Source organism: Setaria italica, chromosome IX, assembly GCF_000263155.2.
Source record: "Setaria italica strain Yugu1 chromosome IX, Setaria_italica_v2.0, whole genome shotgun sequence".
NCBI lineage: Eukaryota > Viridiplantae > Streptophyta > Magnoliopsida > Poales > Poaceae > Setaria > Setaria italica.
The window spans coordinates 1,244,393-1,270,016 of record NC_028458.1 but is presented as its reverse complement, the minus strand read 5'-3'; the positions used below and the strand labels follow the sequence as shown (position 1 = coordinate 1,270,016).

Below are 25,624 nucleotides of genomic sequence, written 5' to 3'. Positions count from 1 at the left end.
TTAATCATCCTAGATGCCGCGACGCATCGTCACGCCATCGACCAAGTGGATCAAGGAGATGCAGCGTCGAGGCGTTGAGCTTGCACGCTGTAAAGTGGACTTCACCAGCATGCGCATGCCCTCCAACATTTTTCAACTGCCAGCCGCAGGTCGACGAAATGGGATCACAGATTCACACAGCTCGAAAATGCTTGAACAGTACTTCACACATGAATCGTGCGCGCTTAAATTTGGGCAAGTGTTTCTGTCATTCTGTGGGGAAATCTTGTGTAAAACAAGAACAGAGTTTGCTTTTTTTTTTATTTACTTGCTTCTTTTTTACAATTGCTTGCCTTTTTTAAAAAAACAAATTTAAATTTAAATTTGGAACGACTGGATAAGCAAGAAAAGCTAGACGATCATCATCAGACAAGTCCGGGAATCCTACGTGGACGCTGGCACACGCTAGTGCGGTAGTGCCACATGGCCCCCTGCTCCGACGTCTGTCCACTCCGGCTCCGATCGGGCCCCGCCTCTCACTCACCGCGCCCGATTCGAGAACGCGCCGGACGCGGGGCACTGACCGGTGGGCCCGCTAGAGAATTACCGTGAGGGGGAGTAGCGTATATGAAAACGAAGCCCCTGGAAACCTTTTCAAGTCGCAGTCAATCGTTCAATCGTTCGAGTCACGCCATACAACACGGATAGAGGACGACCACGCCGGCCGCAGCGCGAGTGTGACGACGACGACGACCACCACCACCACCGAGGCCATGGCGCAGCTTCCTTCCGGGAGCGTCGTCAGCGGGGAGGCGGAGCTCGTCCCGACTCTCTCCTCGCTGGAGCCGGTCTACGGCGAGGGCTCCCAGCTCGACGAGGCGCGGCTCCGCTTCGCCCGCCTCGGGGACCGCTTCCAGGCCGTCTACGGCGCCCGCCCCGCGCTCTTCGCCCGCTCCCCAGGTCGGTGCTGCTCCCGGGGTTGGACTTCAGGTCTCGGTGTGTTAGTGTGTGAGCGGAGTTGAGACTGATTTGGGGGTGGTGGGCGGTTGTTTGCAGGGAGGGTTAATCTGATCGGGGAGCACATCGACTACGAGGGCTACTCCGTGCTGCCCATGGCCATCCGCCAGGACATGATCGTCGCGATCCGGAAGTCTGACAGCGGCCAGGTGCGGGTTTCCAATGTCGACGACAAGTACCCCGTCTGCGTCTACCCGGCCGACCCCGACAAGGTAGCAATGTGCTCTGCTCTGCCCTGCTCTGCTCCATCCGGTGCGATCCGCCGGAACTGGTGATATGATTTGTGGGGGATGCGATGCAATTGGGGTTTAATTTGGGCTGTGATTGGGGTCATCAGGTTGCTATCACGGGATGTTTAGGTGATATTCTGAAGCCGTGCGTCGAATTAATCTGCGTTTAATTGATCGGGGCAGAGAGGGAGGGAGGTGGAGCACGAGAATCTTGTTCCTATCTTTACGCTGCGGTGGTTACATTACTTCAGATTAATTAGCATATCCCAACGAAAAGCCCCAGATGCGGGAACCTGGGTCGATTCGGTTCCTTGCCCGTGAACTTCATAATTTGGGATCCACGTGGGTCACTGAACTGTGGACCCTCCTCCTTGTGCCCCTGTTTTAGCGTCGTGGCCTAGTGGGAGGAGCAGTGGACCTGCAGGACAGTTCGAGCAACCTGCTAGTGCCAACAGTGAAGTAGTGAACAGAAGTACATTGGTGTTGTCTAATAAGCGATTTTATGTATTGACACGTAATCATGAGACGACTTAACAAACAACTTGTACAATAGGTTGTCTTTTTAAGTTGTCTCATAGTAATTCTATTCCCTTAATTTGTGCATAGAAAAAAAAGAAATATTATGAGTTGCATGCAACCACAACTCGTACAATGGTAGTCGTCTCGTAGTTCTAAAATCTAGCCTATGAGGCGGTTGTTTCGCAAAACAACGATCTCTTTCTCTCTCATCACCCTCTCTCCTCCACATCAGCAACAATCTTACGTGGCATTGCAGAGACGACCTATGAGACTGCTGAGGTGTAGCAATGTACTTGCCCTAAAAGCCTTGATTGGGTGCCAAAGTTTGCCCAACCAAAATTAGGACATGCCTAAAAATTTTGGCCATCACTTGGTTCACTACCAAAAAAAGGGTGCACCAACATTTGTAGCCAAAATCATGGCAAGGCACTAGAAAGTTCTTGAAGCTCACATGAAGGAAAATATTGGTTGCCATATTTTGGTACTAAACCAAGTGAATACAAAATTTTCTTACCCTAATTTTGGTAGACCTTGATTTTGGCAAGCCCTAATTTTGGCTTGCCACGATATTGGCTTGGCAAAAATTGGTATCCAACCAAGCAGGCTCCAAATGCCAATTTCTGGTACCATGATGCGGCAAATGCCAATGTGCTTGTTCTATAAACCTTTTGTTCTGCTCTGTAAGGGTAGTACTGGAATCTGTGCAACTTGCAAGCTTGCGGTGCGAAACATGACACGCCTTTTGGTGTCAGTTTCTGCAATATCACTTGGCCATGATTTTAACAGTAATTGTTTTGTTTCTCGTGCAGGAAATTGACATAAAAAACCACAAATGGGGGCACTATTTCATGTGTGGGTAAGTTACAACTGTGAATTAGCACTGCAGAAACCTGGGTATTTGATAGATTTTGGTTGTTTACCAATTATTTTGATAGCAAAAGGTGATTATATCATATATCCATATTCACTTAAAATTCACAATCTACAGATACAAGGGTGTATATGAATACTGCAGATCAAAAGGGATAGATCTGGGCAAACCTGTTGCGCTTGATGTTGTTGTTGATGGCACAGTTCCTCAAGGTCCAATTCAGTGCTTTGCTTTCAAAACTAGTTTCCTTCTCTTTAGACGATGTGCAGTATCCAAAGCTTGGCTGTTGTTGCTCTTATGCAGGATCTGGTCTGTCAAGCTCTGCAGCATTTGTCTGTTCGGCAACAATTGCTATCATGGGAGTCCTTGAGAAAAACTTCCCGAAGGTATTACTTTCTGCAAAATAATTATTTTTTGTGATTGGCAAGAAGCAAGTTCATTCTATGTCAAATGGAGGTATAAGTGGTGGATGCAGCAGAAGTGAATGTCTTGTTTACATTACATCAGTTGGCAAGTGGAAATTGGATAGCCAATACTTATTTATTTATTTTTTGAACTAGCAAAAGGTTTCTTTAGCACACGAAAATCAGTGGTGCTTTCAGCTTATGCTGATTCATGGTAACTGGCATGCCTAGATTGGCGATCAGATGAACGTTCAGCCAACTTGATTTTTTTTATGTATGTTTACCATAGCAAATCCTATTTATAGTACTTATCGTATTCAAACCATGCAGAAAGAAGTTGCTCAATTCACATGTCTCTCTGAGCGCCACATTGGAACACAGTCCGGAGGCATGGATCAGGTAAATACAATCCAGAACTTTCTTGTTGGAATACTTAGGGTGTTGATTATATTCTCTGTAAGCTGTTCCAATTACTAAGTAAAATGCTTTGCTTAACACAATTGATCTTGTTCGCGTTTAACAGTTCATTCTATTTTGCAGGCTATATCAATCATGGCCAAGCCTGGATTTGCTGAATTGATAGACTTTAATCCAATCCATGCAACTGATGTCCAACTACCTCGAGGTGGTACATTTGTAATTGCCCATTGTTTGGCAGAGTCCAAGAAAGCAGAGACAGCTGCAACAAACTATAACAACCGCGTGGTTGAGTGTCGCTTAGCAGCAGTAAGTAACTATTTAGTTCGGTGACGAGCTTGCCTGAAAAATGCTGAACAACCTCATACACCTTTCTGTTACTATGTTGCGCCAGCATGCCTTGTCTAATGTTGAAATGATTCATATCTTTTCTGTTGAAATAATTTATATCTTAATAATGCTGAAGTATTGCCAGAGACCTCTTTTTATTAGATTACAAGTAATGTTGGATTTTGCTAATTCAGCTTGTAAGGAAATATCGCTTATTGTAACTCGGCTTGAGCAGTACTGGTTGCACAAAATAAGGTTATTCCTTGTCATTTCCATATATTGAGCTGATGTCTCTCCCTTGCACTTTTCAGATTGTTCTTGCCATCAAACTAGGGATGGATACCAAAAAAGCTGTCTCTTCTGTTACAACCCTCTCAGATGTTGAGGGGCTATGTGTTTCTTTTGCTGGGAAGGAAGGTTCATCGGATCCTGGAGTAGCTGTGAAGGTGCACATTCTTTAAAAACAAATTTGGAAGAATTGCCTACCCCATCTGTTCTTTTTTTATTCTTGAAGAGTGATTCATAGTGCTAGTTTGTTCTTTTGACAATTTTAGCATCCAGTTCTGCCAATTTATCCTATTTATTTATTGAGAACACATGGAGACTCTGCATCATCACATTAAGAGAAGAATAAAAGAAACAATGTTTGATGAGATTTGTTAAAAAAACAATGTTTGATGGTATTTGTTATAAAAAAATGACGTTTGATGAGCTCAAAGGCCAATCAACCAGCACCAAACCCTTTCCTTGATGAACCACTGGTAGTCCTGACAGTAATCATCTAGGCATCTCAACATCTGGGATGCACCTGGTCACTTGGTGCTGGCTAATAGTGAATTCTGGAGCGTTTTAGTTTGTTCCATTTCTGCCACTTCCCATTCTTTCCTGAGTAGTGCAAATTAAGGCTAAGCTTGATGGATCTGGAGAGTACGAGTATTATTTATGTTACTTGTTTGATTGAGCAGTTATTTTTGGCAGCAACAGAGTCTCTTTGCTAGATTTTCCTTTCCTGTTACAGTTTTTATACTGCGCAATGTTAATCACCAGCGAGGCACTGGTTGTTTATCTTGCTTTGATGTTGGCTAAGGATAAGACATTCATTTTTTTCTTCTTGTTTGAAAAGATCAATGCTTTGCCAATAGGAGTAGTGAGGGTACTTTTTAAGCCTTACAATGTACTCATGTTGTTATGCAACATTGCAGAAACTTCTGCATGAGGAGCCATATACAGCGGAAGAAATAGAGAAAATCACAGGTGAAAGCCTGACATCTGTCTTCAAGAGTTCTCAAACTTCCTTGGATGTTATAAAAGCTGCAAAGCACTACAAGCTATTTCAGGTTGATCTTTCTTGCCCTTATAATTTTTCATCTTGTAGCCATCCAAGTTCTGCTATTTCACGTTTGGCCTTGTGACCAAACACATACATGTTTGTTTAGGAGAATTATTGCACATGATCAGAGGACTTGTTTATCAGTTTAGCAAACTTTGAATTGAAACTTGCTGCAACCTTCTTAGTACAGTTACTAATTGTACTGTGTGGTGATGCTATGCTAATTTCAGCGTGCCAGTCATGTCTACTCTGAAGCATGGAGGGTTTATGCCTTCAGGGATACTGTCTCGTCAAAACTCAGGTGGGTTCACTCTTTGTGATCTGCGTCTTTTCTGTTCTTCCTTTTCCCTTCTTATCTAGATTGTGTTGATCCTCAAGTGTTACCTTCGAAGTTGGACCTGACAAATGTGTGTTTAGTACAAGCATTCTTCTTCTACTGACGGCCTGGCGCTTAATTGTTTGTGTGCAGTGATGAAGATAAGCTTAAGAAACTCGGTGATCTTATGAATGAAAGCCATTATAGCTGCAGTGTGCTATATGAATGCAGGTATATTTTCTGTGTACTGCTTAACCTATGAATAGCTATCTGAAGTTGTCCATGGCTCTACCAGACTTTTTATTAACTATATGACAGCAGTTGTTGTCAAGGTTTTCACACAAACAAAAAAAAATGAATGAACATGGACAAGGTTTTCCGATACTTTATTTATTAGCGTACTGATGTATTCCTCTGCCAGCTGCCCTGAGTTGGAGGAGCTTGTGAAAGTATGTAGAGATCATGGAGCTCTCGGAGCACGTCTCACAGGAGCTGGGTGGGGGGGCTGTGCTGTCGCTCTTGTCAAGGAGCCCATCGTCCCGCAGTTCATTCTCAATTTAAAGGCAAGTTGAATTTATCATCTCTCCAATTCCGAATACTGTAGCGGAAACTCTATCTAGGCTGCCAGCAAGCGCATGACGCGTACAAAGCCACAAATTCGCATCAGAATCATCCTTGTTCATCTCTGCATGCGTATCCCGGCAAAATCGCTGCAAGAAACGCATGATGTATTCGGGATTAGGACGGCTCTGCCTAGCCATTACGCATGCAGATTCCGTTCATTTCTTCTATGGCGTAGAACTAAACATTTTTTTTTACCTGTGTTTTGCGCAGGAGAAGTACTACAAATCAAGGATCGACCGGGGAGTGATCCAGCAGAGCGATCTGGGCCTGTACGTGTTCGCATCCAAGCCGTCGAGCGGCGCGGCCATACTCAAGTTGTAGGCGGGCGGCCATTCTTTGGCCCGTTGTGCATGAAAGAATAAATTCCGGTCCTCTTCCCTGTACTCTAGGCCCAGTTGCCTTGATGCCGATGGCACCTGAATGTTGTATCGACCTATCAGTCATCTCAGGCAGTACATATATCAAGGGGGTGTTTGGATTCCAGCTAAATTTTAGCTCCTGTTACATCGAATGTTTGATACTAATTAGGAGTATTAAATATAGACTAATTATAAAATCAATTTCACAATCTCTAGACTAAATCACGAGACGAATCTATTAAGCCTAATTAGTCCATGATTTGACAATATGATGCTACAGTAAACATTCACTAATGATGGATTAATAGATTCGTCTCGCGATTTAGCCTAGGAGTTCTGCAATTAGTTTTGTAATTAGTTCATATTTTGTTCTTCTGATTAGCACTCCACGATCCAAACACCCGCCAAGTCATCGCGGGGCACTTTATTGTTGCACCAGATGAACTGGGATAATATTATTTGTCTTTTTTTTTTGAGGAAATGGGGTGGTATTATCTGTTGCATGGCTGCTCCGGAATTCTGAATTCAGATACCAGCTCGCTCGTGTCTGGCAGGCATTGAGGTCGTTGACGATGTTGCACAAATTAAATAAGGCTTATCGGACGGTGATTAGTCATCGATCTCTTTCCCTTCTGCCTTGCCTTCGCCGCAATGAATTGGGGAGGGGTTGGAGCTCGGAAAAGGAAGGCGCGTGGTACCATGTTGAGAGCTGCATGAGCCTCGCCTAGCCGCCTCCCCGTCGAATCCCGAAATGGGATGGACGCAACACCAACACGAGGCCGCCCGCCGGCCATGTCAAAGTCTCGTCGCAATTTATGGGTGCACGTGCTGCGCGCTGGTGCGACGGCACGGTTCGCTCCCTCTTCTTTCTTTTTCTTCTTTTTTTAACTATCATAAAAGAAGTGCATTTTTATGTGTGGTTTTGGTTCCACGATTGTGACTACGAGAGGTTTTCAGTTTCGAAATCAAGGATGCAAGATTCGCTTCCAGAAGGAAGTAATGCCATATGAGTTTTTTTTTTGAAAAAAATGTTGTGGAGGAGAGAGGCGGAGGTGACAAAAGAAAGTTGCTGTAAAGCTAAACTCACAAGACTACTTTTCTACCCATGTATGGTTGTTGTGGTTGCCATCACAATTCTGATACTCCCTCCATCTATTTTTATAAGGTGGGGTATGATTTAACACGGTCTTCCAAATGACACTTTGACCGTTCATTTATCTTACATTATATTATTTATGGTTATAAACTTATAATCATTGTAGGTATATTTGAATACGAATCCAACCATATAAAGTTTGCATTATAAAAATAAAAAATTAATAGTCAAATTATTGGTCAAAGATTGCAAAGTTTGAATCTTGGTATGCGTGAGTATTCCTTTATCTCGCTACAAATTACTTCAAGACAAAACTAAAGAAGAACAACCTACTCCTACTGTTACATGTTAATTGTCTTCGTAAAACATGTCATTGTATGAGACGGATAGTTTTAATATACTACTCCCTCCGTCCTAAATTATAATTTCTTTTGATTTTTCTAGATATATCATTTCTGCTTTGCATCTAGACATACTCCCTCCGTATAGGAAAAGAAAGTCGTTTTGGACAAGGTTTGGGTCAAACATTGGGAATATAAATCATGAATAACTTTTAAGTTGTTGAGTTTGGAAATGTGAAAGCCATATAAATAGATTTGTCTTGAAAAATACTTTCATAAAAATATACATATATCATTTTTTGATAAATATTTTTATAAAAATAAGGAGTCAAAGTAATGCTTTGGAGACCGTATCGCTGTCCAAAACGACTTCCTTTTCCTATACGGAGGGAGTAGATATATGTCTAGATACATAGCAAAAGTAATGTATATAGAAAAGCTAAAACAAATTATAATTCGAAACAGAGGGAGTACTTGCCATCTACCTAGATATAACTCCCTCCATGATCCTGCGCGCGGATTCGGCCGCTGCCTTGCCTTGCAGTTTCTAGCTAGATAGTTTAAGGTCCACTAGCTATTGCTGGGCTACCGGCCTGATCGACCAAAATCATTGTTGGCTTTTAATTGTTGCATAGCATTTCCCTTGTTGCATGTAGTCACAAGGTACCTAACTTCACTTCATACTATGCTTATCTCTCCACCAGTGACCTTTCTAATTTCTTTATTAATTAATCACCGAATTTGTGCCTGCTAGCTGGATTTGTTGGTCGTTTTGGTATTTTCTAGATTCATAGATATTTTTTGAATCTAGGAGCACCAAAATGATCTATAATTTGGAATGGAGGGAGCAGCATGTAGGCGGCTAAGCACGTAAAACTGTAGTGGTATGGTGCACCGTGAAGACGGGCGGGGTAGTGGAGCCGCGGTGTTGCGGCGTTTTCATGCCGCTTTCTCTGTTTTCGTTGTCGATAGTCACTACTCGCGGTTGTTAGTTGATGATGGTTGACAGTTGTTAATTAGTAATCGTCCTCGTAGGATTGATTAAATACAGTTTACAATCTAATTTAGTGTTTAGTGTTTGTCAATCCGTTAACATAAAGATTGAGCGGCTTAGTTTGAGTTTTCATCTGTATTTTTTTTCCTTTTGTCCAAGCTAACAAATGTCCCTACACACTGTAGCCATAATGTCTCCACGCCATACACTATTTTGCTTGTATTTTAAGATAGCAAGAAGGTCATGCACGTATTAAATTTTATAATAAACACATTAAATTTGCTACTGTGCGTGCGAGATCACCAATCCACGGAAACCACTGGAATACTCACACCTTCCGTTTGGTTCGTGTTGAGTTCAATGACATGCCATCGGTCCAGCTTTCATATACTTGCATATATGTTAGAAAAAAGCTTACTCGTTATGGTAGTTAGCATAGTGTCGAGCTTTCAATGTCTACTGGTGAAAGAAAATAGTGGCCACAGATGTCAGTATATATACAAGCATATGCCGATCCATCGCAGAGCACAGTGCAGAGCGCCTGGCAGCCTGCCAAACCTGCTGCCATCGTCGCGCGCTCAAGCTAGCTAGCTCCCTGCGGCCACAGGGCAGCCATGTCCAAGGCCTTCGCCAAGTCCCTCTCCCAGCTCAACAGGGCCCTCATTAGGAGGCTCAACGCCCTCGTCATCCGCGCGCAGCCGCCTCCGCCGGGGAGGCCGGATGGGCACGTCGCGGCGGTGACGCTGGACGCGCTCCCGGTCCCGGCAGGCGGCGGCGCCGCCGTGTGCAAGGTCGAGGGCGGCCTGCTCAGGTCCTCATCCGCCTTCCCGTACTTCATGCTCGTGGCGCTGGAGGCCGGCGGCCTCCTCAGGGGCATCCTCCTGCTCGTGCTCTACCCTGCCCTGCGCCTGCTCGGCCACGGCTGCGCGATCAAGGCCATGGCCGTCGTGAGCTTCCTCGGGCTGAGGAAGGACGCGTTCCGGGCTGGCAGGGCGGCGCTTCCCAGGCTGTTCCTGGAGGACGTGAGCGCCGAGGTGTTCGACGCGACGGTGGCGCCGACGGCGTCGCCGCACCGGCGGCGGCGGTGCGTGTGCGTGAGCGCCATGCCGCGGGCGATGGTGGAGCCGTTCCTGAAAGACTACCTCGGCGTCGACGCCGTCGTGGCGCCGGAGATGAGGGTGTTCAGGGGGCGCTACCTGGGCGTCATGCAGGGTGAAAGCGAGGTGCTGCGAGGGCTGGACGTGGAGAAGATGATCGCCATGGCGGAGAAGGGCGGTGATGGCAGTGACGTGGTTGGCGTTGGTGGGCTTGGGTCATCGTTTGTCCAGCTCTTCCAAAAGCATTGCAAGGTTTCCACGCACTTCTCAACTTATCATTATCGCCATGACCATACAAAATTTTGTATTATCATCAAAATTTGACACGTGAAAACGACACTACGCGAACCCATTTGAAAATCGAAATAAACCTATCATATGTCGCCATGATTATATTAAATTTTGTGGTATATGTTTGTAGTAGTAATTGTCGATGATGTAAATGTAGATTCGATTTGTCACTTTCAAAGCTGTCTGGCCGCAGATAGAAAAAGCAGGGGTTATATATGGTCTGTCTCCGAGAGATGCATCAAACAGGTGGTGATTGCATGACCGGACGGGGTAACAACATAGCCTACCATCGTACTCCCTCCATTTTTTTTTTAATTTCTAAGACACACGCAAACTTTACAATCTTTGACCGATAATTTAATTTTCTTTTACAATGTAAACTTTATATGGTTAGACTCGTAATCAAATATACTCTACAATGATTATAAGTTTATAACCATAAATAGTATAATATAAGATAAATAATTGGTCAAAGTATAATTTAGAAGACCGTGTCAAGTCACACCGTGCCTTATAAACATAGATGGAGGGTAGCAATGATCGTTGTCAACAGAAGAAACTCATCACTATTTACAAATTGATCGTTGTCGTCGGTAGACGTCCATGTCGTATCATAAATCCTTGATCGTCTTGGTAATGCATGCATGTGTACCTAAGCATGTTGTGTATGAAGAGTCGCTTATAAGCACATGAAACTTTGTTGACAAACATTTGGTGATAGTGATGCATCCGTACACTATAAGAAGTGTCCATCTTTGTTCTACTTGAATTGTTGCCCATATGTTAGAGTTCACTGTTTGGTGCTATTTAGTATTACTGTTTTGGGCGTGCAGTGGGCATCATCATCTTTTTTTGTTTGGATAAAGACATCATCATCTTTTGAAGCCTAGAAGTAATGAGGATAAAATTTGGCCCAACACTAGAACATGATCGAGTGCTTTCTGTGAATGATCACCTTGGTGACTTGAATGAAACGAGAGTAAATTTGGTGGAACATTTGGGCACCAATTGCTCACGATTAAGAAGCCAGTTCCATACAATAGTATTACGTAGCAAATTTTCACCTTAAAACATTCTACTCGATTTTCTTCTGGCATTTGTACGTGCAAGTTGTTTTTACTGTGGCTACACACGTGCATACATGCCTGATGGACGCAGGAGGTGTACGTGCCTACCGAGTCAGCGCGGCGGCGGTGGCACGCGCTCCCTCGGCGGCGCTTCCCGAAGCCGCTCATCTTCCACGACGGCCGCATCGCGTTCCGGCCGACGACCGCCGCGACGCTCGCCATGTTCATGTGGCTGCCGCTGGGCGCGGCGCTCGCCGTCGTCCGCATCGCCTCCTTCATCGTCCTCCCGTTCTCCCTCTCCGTGCCCCTCCTCGCCGCCCTCGGCATGCACAGCCGCCTCATCGCCAACGCCTCCGCGGCGGCCACCAACCTCTTCGCCTGCAACCACCGCTCCCTGCTCGACCCGCTCTACGTGGCCGCCGCCGCCGGGCGCGCCGACCTCGCCGCGGCCACCTACAGCATCAGCCGCCTCTCGGAGGTCCTGTCGCCGATCCCCACCTTCCGGCTCACCCGCGACCGCGCGGCGGACCGCGCCGCCATGCAGGCGAAGCTGTCCCGCAGCGGCGGGCTCGTGGTCTGCCCCGAGGGCACCACCTGCCGCGAGCCGTTCCTGCTGCGGTTCAGCCCGCTGTTCGCCGAGCTCGGCCGCGACGTGACGCCGGTGGCGCTGCACTCGGCGGTGGGCATGTTCCACGGCACGACGGCGGGGGGCTGGAAGGCGCTGGACCCGCTGTTCCTGCTCATGAACCCGGTGCCCGCCTACATCGTGCAGTTCTTGGACACCGTCGATTGCGGCGGCGGCGGCCCGGAGGCGGCGCGCGCCGTGGCGAACGAGGTGCAGCGGCGGATCGCGGAGGCGCTGGGGTACACGTGCACGGGGCTGACGAGGAGGGACAAGTACCTCATGCTCGCCGGCAACGAAGGCATCGTCGACGTCGACCACGGCGCCAGGAAGAAAACCGCTTACTAGTAGTGTGATTGCAGGCTTCAGCGAAGGATTGCAAAGAGATTGAATCAAAGCATTTTGTGATATTCCGTGTTATATATGATCTGTATATACTCAACTCAGGGTAGTGTATTGCAAAAGTCACGTGTGCGTGTAAAATTTAACGGAATTCATAGAGATGTAAGTTGGATACCCTTTTTTTCGTTTTTGAGGTGAAATTAAGCTTTACATCGTTTTGAATTCAAATACTGTCTGCCTTGTTTGGGAGTTTGGCAGCGCATGGCATGGGGCGCCTCCACACCTGTATCACTGTTCGGGCGCATCCCCTGTGATTAAGTTTTAAGATACGCGAAATGCCATTATTGCGACGGCTATGATTCATTAGACATTTGGAAGCTGACCGTGAAAGGACTCACTGTGCTGGCTCCATTGCTGCCAAGACCTTTGATGGCTTGTTGCAACTAGATATTCCTGTAGGCAATTCATCAGGCTAATCACAGCCAGCAACGCCTAACCACTTCCCAGTTCTGACCTATTTAAATGCCGGAGCTAGTATGACCTACAGAGACCGGCAAGCAGAGCAACTGATGCCCGCGGCTTCATGACCATGACGTTGCAAAAAAGTCAGACTGGGTTTTTTGTGTCCTTGTCAATATGCTGCTTCTGATCCCAGTAACATTTCAGCAGAACAGCACTATTTCTACTGAGGGACTAGGGTAATAGAGCTCATGCTATATCACCTGCAATTTTTATGCACACATAATCTTAACAGATCTACATAAATTTTGCATTTCGATTGTAGCTTTTTCGCGACAGGGCACGGGCAACTTCCCAATGGCCAGGACGACAGATTAGCATCAACCAACACTCCATGTAGAACCGGGATGTTCAATGGCATCCCAGGGTTCCCCAACCATCGAGTCGGGACCAATTTTGGGGAGTTATATTTTTTTTGCATAATCAAACGTTTATTCTGTTTCCTTTTTCCTCTGCCCGAGTTGTGATCGCCAAACCCAACCTGCTTCGCTTCACTTACCACTGTTTCTTTCCTTTCTTTTTCTTCCTACCACTGCTATTACTACTGCTACCCTTTGCATTGCTTCCACTGCCAGGAGATGTTGGGTCGCCTTGTTCGCCGAATGAACTTTCAAACATGCCAGAATTAACCGCGTTCTGGAACCACTCGAAGAACTCATCCTCGTTGAGTCCTCCATCCATGTTTGCGCCATTCGGGACCTTACCACCCCTCTGTGCCGAGGTGCTTCCCTTGCCACTATTCTGCTTTGCCATGCTGGCATTGACATGAAAGCTGGGCTTGTGTGTGTTTGCCGGGCATCTCATTCCCTGGAGAAATCGGAAATTCATATATCAAATCATGTACCCATTACTTCACTGCTTGCTAACAAATTTGTAGACACTCAATTGGGCACCTCACATTTGAGAAAACATACATAATTACAATTTGCTCCGACTACAACTAGAAATGCCTAAGCTTTGTAATAGAAATTTAACCTTGCGGTTAGAATGGAAAATTCATATTCACAGATGCAATAAAGAATCCGTAGCCTAGTCAACTAATCTAGTAATCTTGTATGCATTCTTGCTTGTTCAGTTTTACATAAATCATACATGCCCTTTTGCATTCCTTAAGAGATCTATGGCAGGTTCTAGATATATGATTTATTAAGTGTTTCTTTAGGTAAATTTGTGTCCATTGGATTTAGATTTTCAGATCAGATGGTAATGATAAGATGTGACAATGATGTGCTCTCTAGTGGCTTCTTTACAACTCAAACTTACACTATCGAGATATAGTTGTATTGACTATAAAAACGCTAAAAAAATATCCCCTTTCTAAAAGCAGGTCAATAACTACTCTCTTTAGTAATTACTTCTATAAGATGCATGGGTTATTCAAGGGTACAGTGTCCCTGCACAGTGCACATGATCCATACGTGTGAGCAATACTTGCAAAAATGAAAGTACAATAAGATACATAGTGCAGAACCAGCAAACATTTGTAAAATATTAATGAACAGATATGAATTTTTATTGAAGAAAATGCGAATCACCTGACAGTTGAACCACTCAGTGACATCAAATATGTAGCTTTCTGCGCAAACATACGCATGAGGTAAATCTGGCTGCAAAACGTTATACATCATACTATGTCAGTCACAACTTTGTGATGCCTAAAACGGTACAACACGAATACATCATTTTTATTTCCGGAAAGAAAGCTAAAGTTTTTAAACAAAATAAAGTAAAGGTTGGAATAGTTTGGCATGTACCTTCTGCAGCATGCCAAATAGAACAGGTTGAAAGGACTGTTCAACCCATCCATCGCCATCTTTAGCTTGATGGAAATCTTTGCAGTCCTGCAACATAAAAATTTTGTAGTTATTTTAAGACAAGTACCGGTAGCACTGCATTACAAATCACCCATTATCACATGCCCATAAAAAGCACCTGACACCACCTAGCTTGAGATTTAGCTCTTCCCGTATAAATCCAAATATGGAAATCGCCACACTTTTTGCAGGCTATTCTTCTTGAAAGACCATAAGGATCTTCATCAACACCTTCGGAAGGGCTGAACCCATGTTGAAAAGTACCGTTCCTTCCATTCTAGTAGAATCATTGAAATCACGCCGATCAGAACTATAATGAATCATTGAACTATAAAGCAAGAAACAGGACACTCAAAAGATTGTTAATTATAACAGTAGAGTTTCCATGCAACACATACCACACCAGTACCTAATAATGAAAGTAAACCACGATCCTTCTAAGTAGACAATTTCTTTTACTGTCACTTAATTTTTTTTATCTTAGGCATCCATCAGTGAGAGGCCTTAGAAAAACACAAGTATTTGATGTGGAGCATTTATTTTTATAAAGATTGACGAAATACAAATGCAATACCATTTAACTGCTAAAAGTATGAATGTAAACTAAAATTATGTAAAAATCATGTTCTGAAAATTGTCTATAAAAATGATGTATTAAATCATTAGTGTTTCCAGATCATACAACGCATGTGAGACAAACAATGGTCGTATAACAGGATTTCTTATCTCAACTTAGTTTGATACCATAAACAAATTAGGAGAAATTTCATAGCTGCTTTTCGATAGAAGCTTAACAAATAAGCACAGCACAACAACAAAAACTGACCCTTAATCTGTACATAAAATTATTCCAACATCAAAAACTTTCTTGCAAACTGCATAGAACCATTGAACAAGTCCTCAAGTTCCAACTGAAACCATCAGTTGTCTAAAGGGGCCTTTGAGGACACATAATAGTAAAGTTTTTCCCAAATAAACACACCCACAAACAAAAGAAAGTGACAACACTACTACAGAATTCATGAATCAATTCAACTTTGATGGCTACTAAGGAACATTAATGGACCGTGCTTTCAAAACTACAGGTAGTTCAGAGCTGATTGAAACTATATGTAGGGTTGAGTTGCAAGTCCACAAATTTCCAAGATAAGCCAAAGATCAATTTGATAAGTCAGTAGGTGACCTTAGTCAGTTTTATCCTCTCTTGTGCTACTTGCAAGAATATTGAGGTATCAAACTTGCCTAGTGACCCAATGTACACATAAATATGTAAACACTCCCAAACTAGTTCATAATCTACCCAGATTTGGATAATTCTTCATTCCGGTGAAAGTGACCAGTTTCCCTACTACAGCCATCAAATTATGACAGGTCAGCAGCAGTTGCAGGTAGTCCCACACTTGAACTACCTCAAAGTCTTTTTGATAAACACACTGAAATCATAAAGGAAAACTAATAAGACCTTCTGAGAAACACTCTGAAACCGCCTGAAGTAATTCAGGAGCTCCTCCCTCCTCAACTCATCATCATATGTCTTTCGTTTCAACGAATCAAGAAGAACCTGTGCATTGGGTTGGAATCTCATGAATATGCATGGCCTTAATAAAGATGCATCGTAATTGGATTGATGATTATCTTGATAAGGAATATACACGAACCTCATATGCATTTTGAAGCTTTTTAAATGCATCAGCAGCTTTATCATTGCCCATATTCTTATCAGGATGGACTAACATAGCCTGCAAAATCAGTAATCACCGTTAACAAAGATAATCATGCCACAGCTTTAAATAACATCAATATGCTTTAGTTCATCTTTCAGCATCACCTTTTTCTTGTATTCTCTCTTAAGAGATGATACATCTATGTTCTCGTATCGACGGAAACCTAATGCTGAATAGTGGTCAGTGCAGTTCAGTAAACGTGCCACTTCATCTTCAGATGTCAGCTCTTTCTCAGCTCCACTGGTTGAAGGATCACCAGGGTTTCGATATGAGGCTCGAGCATATCCAGCTTGTGAGGTGTTATCTGCTGATGGCTGAAATTCTTCAAAGATGTTGCCTGATCCTCCTGAGCTTTGCTCTGAGCTCCTTGAAGAACCATTAGATTTCTTACTGTCTACTTTGTTCTTCAAAAACTGCACTAGAACGTCACTAGAAAAGAAGGATAGGTTGAGGCTCAAAAGTAATCCAAGCCATCCAACATAGCTTCTTGCACAATACATCGAATATAAACAGACAATAAGGAGAGCTATTCGTTCACGTTTCAAGAAAAAGGAAGCACCTGCATTTTAGGAACAAAGGATATCACAACTTAGTTACGTATACATTTACAAACTGTAAAATAATAAGATTCATTCCAAATAAATATGAATAAGTTGTGGAATATGACCTCCAAGAATTATTACAGAACTTGTTGTCCAAAAGCTTCCATAAAACCACAAAATCACCACTGCAAGCACTGAGATAAGTAGGATGGCAAAACCTAGACCAATGAAGGCAGCTGCAGAAGCAGCAATCACCTGAATAAAGAGAGTAGTGAAGATGGAAAGAATGATAAGAAACAATGAGCAAAGTATTTCATGATTCAAGCCAGAAACACCATGACAAGAGCAAAAATAATTTAAAACAAAATTAGACATTATTTACCTAGCAAAAAAGAGATGTTGGACATTTAAGAAAAACTTTTCACTGAAACTACATTTACGAGTTTACAACCATAAGGCAAGTGAGAAGATATCGCATAACACTACTGCAAGTTAGCATATACCAGACTTCAACTCGAATTATATTATCACTGATCATAATTGAGAAATCAATGGAATTAGTGAACAAAGTATGAGTTGAGATGAAAAATGATGAACACATGAATTGCAGGATTACATGAACATTGTACTGTCCAGTTGATTGTAAAAGATAAATGTTGCATGGCGACTAAATTCATTTTTAATATCTCGGGAATAATGACCATTGACAGAGAAATGGATCTGTTCCTCTACTGCAGAAGCAGTATACAGTGTTGCAGCCAGTTAGTTGAGAAGCTTAAGTAAATGTTGGCGGAAACCAACGTAAGAGCAGGCTAGCAATTCTAAGAATGTATTATGTATCCATTTATTATAAGCATACACATATCGCCATATCAGAGAAATCACAGGACTGTGAGGTCAAATGAATTATGGCTAAAAGCTTTCATAAGTCACATGAAAATGTATTATGTACAAGTATTGCAAGAAGAAACAGGGTTCTTGTTCATTCTTGCCAGCAAGATGCCACTAAATACCATAAATTAAGCTAGTACAGATTTACATTGTCAGTAATTTGAGCAGAAGTCCAAAGGGGTAGCTGAAACATACCATGAATATGAGCATCTTTTTAATCCCGATCATTGCAAGAACTGATAGCATGCTGCACCAAAGTACTGCAAGGAGGGAGTTTGTCCCCAATCGTAGCAAAGAATCAAAACCCCTCACATTGCAGTCTAACCAAACTGTCAACAAGAGCAACATCAACCTTCCAGCATTAAGAATCCAGGTTCGAACTATGGGATAAATATACTCAATTTTGTTTAAGACATAGGCACGCCCTTTGTTCACAATTGCCATATAAGCGTCGATTGTTGGCCTATTTCTGTCAATGGATCTTTTACTTTGTTCCACTAGATACATCATGGAAGCTCTAAAGATGGATGAAGCCATGCACGCCATGCACCTGGTCTTTTCCAGAACATTTTCTGCCAATCCAGGCAATGGAGTCTGCTCTATCCAAAAACTTTTGCCAAAACCACGCCTTGAGGGTTTCTTGTTACCTCTTCTGTTTTTAGTACCTCTCGATGGAAGCTCATTTTCTTCTGAACTACTTATATCATAATTGGTATCCATTTGTTGCTGTTTTCCCAATGATGACATGCTATTAATTCTGCTGTTCTTTTTGCTGCTTCTTCCTTTCTTCTCACTGCTTCCTTCAGAACCCTTTGATCTGCCTTGACCATGTGAGCTCAGATTTCCACCATCCATGGTGCCCCTTTCTGGTGTACTTAGTACATCGCCATCAGCTGTACTTTGCCAATTAGACGAAGCATGATTGGGTCCACTTTTGCTTTGATTTCCTTTGCGAGCCATGATTTCACTTGAAATAGGGTACTCACAGCTTAGGTGTTGGTATAGGAGGGAAAATACATTATTCCATCCCCCTTCAACAAAATCAGTACCTATGGGTGCACCAAAACATACCACAAAGATACGCATATGAGAACATGACGGATGAAAGAACTAATGAGAATATAAAATGCATACATCTACAAATAAGATGCCCACAGTCACATGCAGCATTTTTTAATGAGATGAGAAACAATATGTTTTGTTGGCTTTTTGTTAGATACATAACACTGCAAAGTTTCCATGGTACGATAGAACAAAAACAAGCCCAGGATTCAGAATTCTGTTACCACGACGTTCCTACTAGTGACTAGTGAGCAAAACTAGCGCAATCTTGCAAGGCTTACAACAACAACAACAACATAGCCTTTCAGTCCCAAGCAAGTTGGGGTAGGCTAGAGTTGAAACCCAACAAGAGCCACAAATCAGTGTTTGAGCACATGAATAGCTGTTTTCCAAGCACTCCTATCCAGGGCTAAATCTTTGGGTATATTCCATCCCTTCAAATCTCCTTTTATTGCCTCTTCCCATGTCAATTTTGGTCTTCCTCTGCCTCTCTTCACATTACTGTAACGCCTTAGGGTTCCACTATGCACCGGTGCCTCCGGAGGCCTTCGTTGTACATGTCCAAACTATCTTAGCCGGTGTTGGATAAGCTTTTCTTCAATTGGTGCTACCCCTAACCTATCACGTATATCCTCATTCCAAACTCGATCCCTTCTCGTATGACCACAGATCCAACGCAACATACGCATTTTCGCAACACTTATCTGCTGGACATGTCGTCTTTTTGTAGGCCAACATTATGCACCATACAGCATTGCAGGTCTAATCGCCGTCCTATAAAACTTGCCTACAATCTTGCAAGGCTTAGCATCTGAAATTGTAACTTCAAATTTCACGTAAGCATTTGGTAACAGAAGAAAAACAATGGCAATCATCTTCACGCGTTTACATGATTAACAGATCAGTCCATTGAAATTAGGGAGTTTAAGAAATATTTAGCAACCAGAAGACCAGCGACACCGCTATATGTGCTCTCAGTAGGCCGTATATGTTCAAGATACTCCACAAAGTACAAACGCAAGTGGCAAGTAGCTTCAGTTTTTGGCCCTTTGTCTATTTGGACACTGAATGAAGCATCATGTTTCTGGGAGTGGGAGTGAACAATGCTGAGTGCATGCATGTTGTATCTACCCACATACCCAATACACCAAACAATGTGCCCAACATCTTCTCTCTCAAGCCCATATAGAGGCTGGGTGCCTAGGTCCAAAATTTCAGGTAACTACAGCTAACAGTGTTTCCTTAGGGAGTTAGAAAAGTGGTCCCTACTTAAGCCACTAGATAAGCATATGCTCCTACAATGCAGCACACATCAAACTCATGAAGACTTATCACTGACAATAACTGTATTTGAGTTAAATTCTGCCTCCCTGATTTCACAGAGCTCGAGTAGAGCAGTCCTCAACTAGTGTGCACAGCTTGGGCACCAAAAATCACTGGATGTAAACTACACCCGTACCTTGGGCACCAAAAATTGCTATGGCTGTGTCAACTAATATCAGTCGACGAACAAACTATCAAACAGAGCCATTTTATTACTGGGTTAGAACCACGCAGCATGCAATTCGGTAATCAACTGAACAGAGACGAACGAAATATTCCGATTCGATCGCCAAAAAACGAACTCCTACACCACGAAAATCCCATGCAGACGGGCTAGGGTCTACTTACCAGCACGAAATCAATCCGCCCCCCGGCGTATCCCCATTCATATGAGCAATCTGCGGGTGGAGGAGAAGGGGGCGGGCGCCGCGGGAGGAGGCGCGCAGCAGGCGCAGGGCAGGTCGGGCGAGCGCTGCCGTCAGGAGGGGGCGCGACCGGCGCGGGCGGCCGAGCGAGCGCCGACGCGTGGGAGGGAGGGGCGGCGGATTGAGACTTGAGAGGGAAGAGGTGCGGGGAGGAGGAAGAGGTGGGGCGGGGGAGAAAAAGAAAAAACCGCTGACATGTGGGCCCCACATAGCGGGGAGGTATTGGAGAATAGTTTGGTATATGCTAGAGGGTTTGATCGCAAAACGCAAAATGATTGGGGGTGGAGACTATTTTAGCAATGGGATATGAGTAATTTGTTGGAGATGCTCTTAGCGTAGTTGGTGATTTATCATAAATTTAGGCATAGATTAGATATTATTGGAGCGTTTAATTAGTTGTGTGGTCATCGATCTACTATATGCTCAATCGTTGTAATTAGCTGCCATGGCTTAATATTATAGAATTGACAATTAAGGAAGTATTATTGTACAAGTACTTCCTCATAACATAAATATTATAACTCCATCTATATTTGACCTAAGTTACTTTTTCTAAATTTAAAATGCTACAATTTTATAGAAATTGGTTGAAGTTTCACCTTATAGATGGTATCGATTTTTCCAGAGAAAGTACAAAAATAATTTTCATAATCAATCTCGTAATATCAACATTGCTTAGGCCAAACTTGGATGAACTTATATTTAGCCGGAAGAAGTGTAGATATTGAAAATTAATCAATAAATACATGTACTTATTTTATTCTTTTTTTTCAAGGAAGTCCTTTGCATCCAAGTTGCGGCGAGTGCGGATGAGAATTTGTTACAAGTGTACGGCCCAGAAGTTCTATCAATCCGAAAAGAAAAGAAAAGAAAAGAGATCCGTTGAAAAATCTTGTACATGTGTTATTGGGTTGGGTTTCAAGTTTGCAGCACGTTGATAGGAAAAGAGACGGCTAGAGAAAATAGCATGGGTGGCATTCAGTTCATGCTGAAAAGTGGAGACAGAGGCACTACCAAAATCAATGAGGAAGCTGCAAAATGCTGATAGCAGCTGTGAAAATCAATCGTGCACACGAACTGCGGCTCTGACCTCTTCTGACTTTCAAGCCTCAGCTTGCTTTCCAATTCTTTTTCCTTTCCTTTTCAAGATGAACGAATCACCAAGCCAGATTTTATATTTTCCCTTTACTTTCCCTGGAACATAAGCAGGCATATAGCTCGCTAATTTGGCACTGCTAGATGCATAATCTAGAATAAAATTGCTTGTACGGTATAAGCATTGTAGAATTATGAATTCCCCTGATTCAGCCATGGGAGCGCATCTCAGCATCTGAATTCTGAAGCTTGAGAATACCTGACTCTACTTTTCAAAAAAAAAAAAAAGAATACCTGACTCATGTTCAGAAAAAAAGCATGTTTACATGGAGCCGGTGGTCGATAGGAGATGGACCGTGGTTTTATTTCTCGACCCGGTGCACAATGATTGATCAGTGGCGTAAGAAAATGGTGGGTTGTTCTCTTGATGGCTGGTCAAAAGGGAGGGAGAGAGAGAGAGAGATTGAGGAGAAAGAAGAGGATGTCCCTGGGATGAACAGCAAGCCAACCTGGACGAATGTCATTTTCCTGTGGCCTTGGACCGGCCAACGATTCATCGACTGTCGTCTGAACGCGCCGATGCGGCAGTCAGCTCTGGCCGGCCGCTGCAGGAGTAAGCAGGATGCAGACAAATTCAGCTGGATCGATGCTTGAAGCTGTAAAGTAAAGAATCAATTCCATTTTTGCCTTAAATCCATGGTCTGGTCTCTGATCCCTGCATGGAATCGAATCTTCAGTCACATAGACGATAAACCACCCGCAGGCCGCAGCAACAGTCAGCACTCAGCAGACACTAACCTACCTTTTCTGAAACCAAATAAGGATTAGCTTAGCGCCAGCACACTGACAAACCTCTAACCATCTGTTCCAATGCTTTGGTTAGAAGTGTCAAGAAAGCACTGACTTGTTTTCTTATCAGATTACTGGAGAATGGAGAAGAAATTATCCAATTCAGAATAAAACTGACAGAGAAGTGAAAAACGGAGGCCTGTGCTTTGAACACGGACGCAACGGCCGTTTGGCCGGCGAGATCAAGGCCTGAAGAGCAGTTGATTTGATCTCACTGCTGCTCTTGACCTGAGACAGCGAAACAGGAGATGGAGTTAATAGCATGACGGCGCGAGATCCAATAAGAGCATTGACCATCTAGAGGCTCCAACTGCCTTGCTCTGAGTCGCCGCCACTGAACTGAAAAGGCACATGCTCTCCCCAGGGTATGAAGCGCGATCGACAACAGAAATTCCTGCAACATTTGCGCAGCAAGCTTCGCGTCTGACGGCGGCAACATCTTCCCCTAGCTAGAGATGGCACCTTCTTCTTGGAACAGACAGAACATTCGGCAATTTTAAAAGTGCAAGGTCGTTTATAGTAGAATGCAGTCGTTAAGAAGCGAATTACTAATGAAGAAATCCTGCAAGCGGAATTCGGTTCTGAAACCTTACTCGAGATTTCCCCTGTTTATTTAAAGGAAAAAAAATGGTGTCGTCTAGATTTGCTCTTGAGTTGCATTTCTTTTCTCACTTCCTGTTCAGATTTCTTGTATGGATTAGTAATGCAGTGCTAGCAGTGATCAGTGCCCGGGGCAGAGGAGGCATGCCAGCCAGAGCCGGGGGAGAGTGCCATGGCTCTGTCTGCCTCAAAGGGTGCAACCACCCATGGCCTCCACATGCACCTTATTCAGTAGTCGCTGCCTCCATCTCCTCCTTCCATCTCGGCTGCAACAGCTTTCACCGTCTTCTCCATCGATCCATTTTCGAGGAACAGGAACCCATGGTTGATCCAACAAAATCCTAAAGAATGATGACAGTAGCTAGTATGCTCAGAACAAAAGTAGTTTATTACTATTTTATACTATTTTGGGGCAATCAAGAATTAGTTTAGTTATCGATTTGCGAGTGTAACAACGCTCTATCATGTCCTCTCGATTACTTAAGAATTTTTTGTGTTTTTACTAAAATACTGACAAATTGACGAAATCTATAGAAAACTGTGGCCTATATAAACTCATCATGCGGAGCCTCATCCCTGACAACGCGCTAACCAAGCTAGCATCGACCATGTCCAAGCCAAGGTGAGTGTGCTGGCGCTGTTCATTTTCTTTGGTTGGAGTTGCGACGTGCGTGCAGCTCGTGCATTGACAAGGTTTGGGTTTTGATCGTCGGCGACAGGTTGGACGGCAAGGTTGCCATCGTCACCGGCGGCGCGAGCGGCATCGGCGAGGCGGCGGCGCGTCTGTTCGCGTCGAACGGCGCCACGGTGGTGATCGCGGACATCCAGGACGCGCTGGGCGAGGCGGTGGCCGCGTCGGCCGGGTGCACGTTCATGCGGTGCGACGTGACGGACGAGGCGCAGGTGGAGGCGACGGTGGGCGCGGTGGTGGCGGCGCACGGGCGGCTGGACGTCATGCTCAGCAACGCCGGCGTGCTGCTCCCGACGGGGTCCGTGATGGACATGGACCTGGCGGAGCTGGACCGCGTGATGGCCGTCAACTTCCGCGGCGCCGCGGCGTGCGTGAAGCACGCGGCGCGCGCCATGGTGTCGCCGCCGGACAACGGCGCACGCGGCGGCGCCATCGTGTGCACGGCGAGCGTGGCGTCGCTCCAGGGCGGGTTCGGGCCGGCGTCGTACACGGCGTCCAAGCACGCGCTGCTGGGGCTGGTGCGTGCCGCGGCGGGGGAGCTCGGGCGCCACGGCGTGCGAGTCAACTGCGTGTCCCCCGGTGGCGTGGCCACGCCCATGAGCTGCGCGCTCATGGGCGTCGGGCCAGAGGAGCTGGAGGCCATGACGGTGCCGCACAACGTCCTGCGCGGGAAGGTGCTGCGGGCGGAGGACGTGGCGGAGGCGGCGCTGTTCCTGGCGTCCGACCAGGCCTCCTTCATCAGCGGCCACAACCTCGTCGTCGACGGTGCCACCACCGCCGTCAACCCCGCCGTGCTGCACACCGTCGGCCTGTGAACACCAAACACGCAGTAGATATTTCCAAACATGTTCCATCCTTTTGATTGCTATTGCTCTGTTATTCCGTTTTCTTTGTTCATACATACTTCTCCAGAGTGTCATGAATCATGAATGAAACAGTAGCGCAAACCATTGTAGCCCTTGTTTACTTTCCTCCAAACTCCCAACTTTGACACTATGCAAAAAGAAGATTCCCCATCACATCAAACTTGCGGTATATGCATGGAGTACTAAATGTAGACGAAATCAAAAACTAATTGCACAGTTTTGTTGTATTTTGCGAGATGAATCTTTTGAGCCTAATTGACTAATATTTGGACAATAATTCACAAATACAAACGAAACGCTACAGTATCGCATTTATGGCAAATTGCCAATTTTGCAACTCCCAACTTGGAAAGTAAACAAGGCCGTAGCCTGTACGAGAATTCTCAACTCTGTAAAACAGCTATGCCGCCATTGTTGTCTTGCCATGTTGTGGAATCAGAGAAAGCAGATCGACCTGCCGCTGGCTGGCGGCGCAACTGGGCGGATTTTGAAGTCTGAACCCGAGGCGCTGTTGGTCAGTGTCGCCCATGAGGCTACCATCAAAGTCAGCCAGTGGGGCACGTGCATCTGGCAAAACTCAAAAGGGATTCGGCAACTAGTCGTTGTGCTTGCAAATCGCAATCACTGCTGTTTGACACTTGACGGGCAGAGAGATTAGTTTAACAGCGTCCTCTTTGAAACTTCGAGATCTTGTCCGAGCAAGAACTGAGCACCCGAGTTTCGAGGGCAGCGCCTGCTCCTGCCTGACGGGAAGAGGAGAGTGATCTTCTCAGCGGAAACAGTTACCTGCAGTAGTCTGACTCGGAGTGATCAATAGCTCTGTGCAGAGCCTCTATAGATCGTCATCTGTTGTCGCTCGGCAACGTCGACGAGCTGGTAAAGCACCAATCGATCTTACTAGTACAGACAAGTTCAGTGCAGCGCAACTAACGTCTGAATATCCATTGCTGCTATTCAGCTGAATCATTCACTCTGAA

The 25,624-nt window shown here is 44.5% G+C and overlaps 4 protein-coding genes across 4 annotated transcripts; 3 read left to right on the top strand and 1 right to left on the bottom strand.

The window, feature by feature from the left end:
* Positions 1-644: 644 nt before the first annotated feature.
* Positions 645-6,567, top strand: LOC101761856 (galactokinase). Its single transcript, XM_004981101.2, has 13 exons — positions 645-939; positions 1,036-1,208; positions 2,555-2,601; positions 2,734-2,828; positions 2,920-3,002; positions 3,351-3,419; positions 3,561-3,746; positions 4,079-4,213; positions 4,970-5,104; positions 5,328-5,398; positions 5,567-5,644; positions 5,835-5,976; positions 6,248-6,567. Exons 1-13 carry the CDS (start codon positions 753-755, stop codon positions 6,356-6,358), a joined length of 1,512 nt encoding a protein of 503 aa, XP_004981158.1. The 5' UTR covers positions 645-752; the 3' UTR covers positions 6,359-6,567.
* A 2,772-nt stretch (positions 6,568-9,339) lies between these two features.
* LOC101761462 (probable glycerol-3-phosphate acyltransferase 3) lies at positions 9,340-12,495 on the top strand. Its single transcript, XM_004981100.3, has 2 exons — positions 9,340-10,176; positions 11,374-12,495. The coding sequence occupies exons 1-2, from the start codon at positions 9,442-9,444 to the stop codon at positions 12,250-12,252; spliced, it is 1,614 nt and encodes a 537-aa protein (XP_004981157.1). The 5' UTR covers positions 9,340-9,441; the 3' UTR covers positions 12,253-12,495.
* Positions 12,496-12,945: 450 nt separating this feature from the next.
* LOC101761068 lies at positions 12,946-20,679 on the bottom strand. The gene is made up of 10 exons (XM_004981099.3): positions 20,470-20,679; positions 17,932-18,785; positions 16,971-17,100; positions 16,408-16,862; positions 16,238-16,318; positions 16,042-16,140; positions 14,698-14,856; positions 14,520-14,606; positions 14,301-14,372; positions 12,946-13,572 (listed from the first exon to the last, which is right to left on the bottom strand). The coding sequence occupies exons 2-10, from the start codon at positions 18,694-18,696 to the stop codon at positions 13,261-13,263; spliced, it is 2,160 nt and encodes a 719-aa protein (XP_004981156.1). The 5' UTR covers positions 18,697-18,785; positions 20,470-20,679; the 3' UTR covers positions 12,946-13,260.
* A 3,008-nt stretch (positions 20,680-23,687) lies between these two features.
* LOC101760667 (short-chain dehydrogenase reductase 3b) lies at positions 23,688-24,782 on the top strand. Its single transcript, XM_004981098.2, has 2 exons — positions 23,688-23,712; positions 23,810-24,782. The coding sequence occupies exons 1-2, from the start codon at positions 23,699-23,701 to the stop codon at positions 24,594-24,596; spliced, it is 801 nt and encodes a 266-aa protein (XP_004981155.1). The 5' UTR covers positions 23,688-23,698; the 3' UTR covers positions 24,597-24,782.
* The last annotated feature ends 842 nt before the right edge of the window (positions 24,783-25,624 follow it).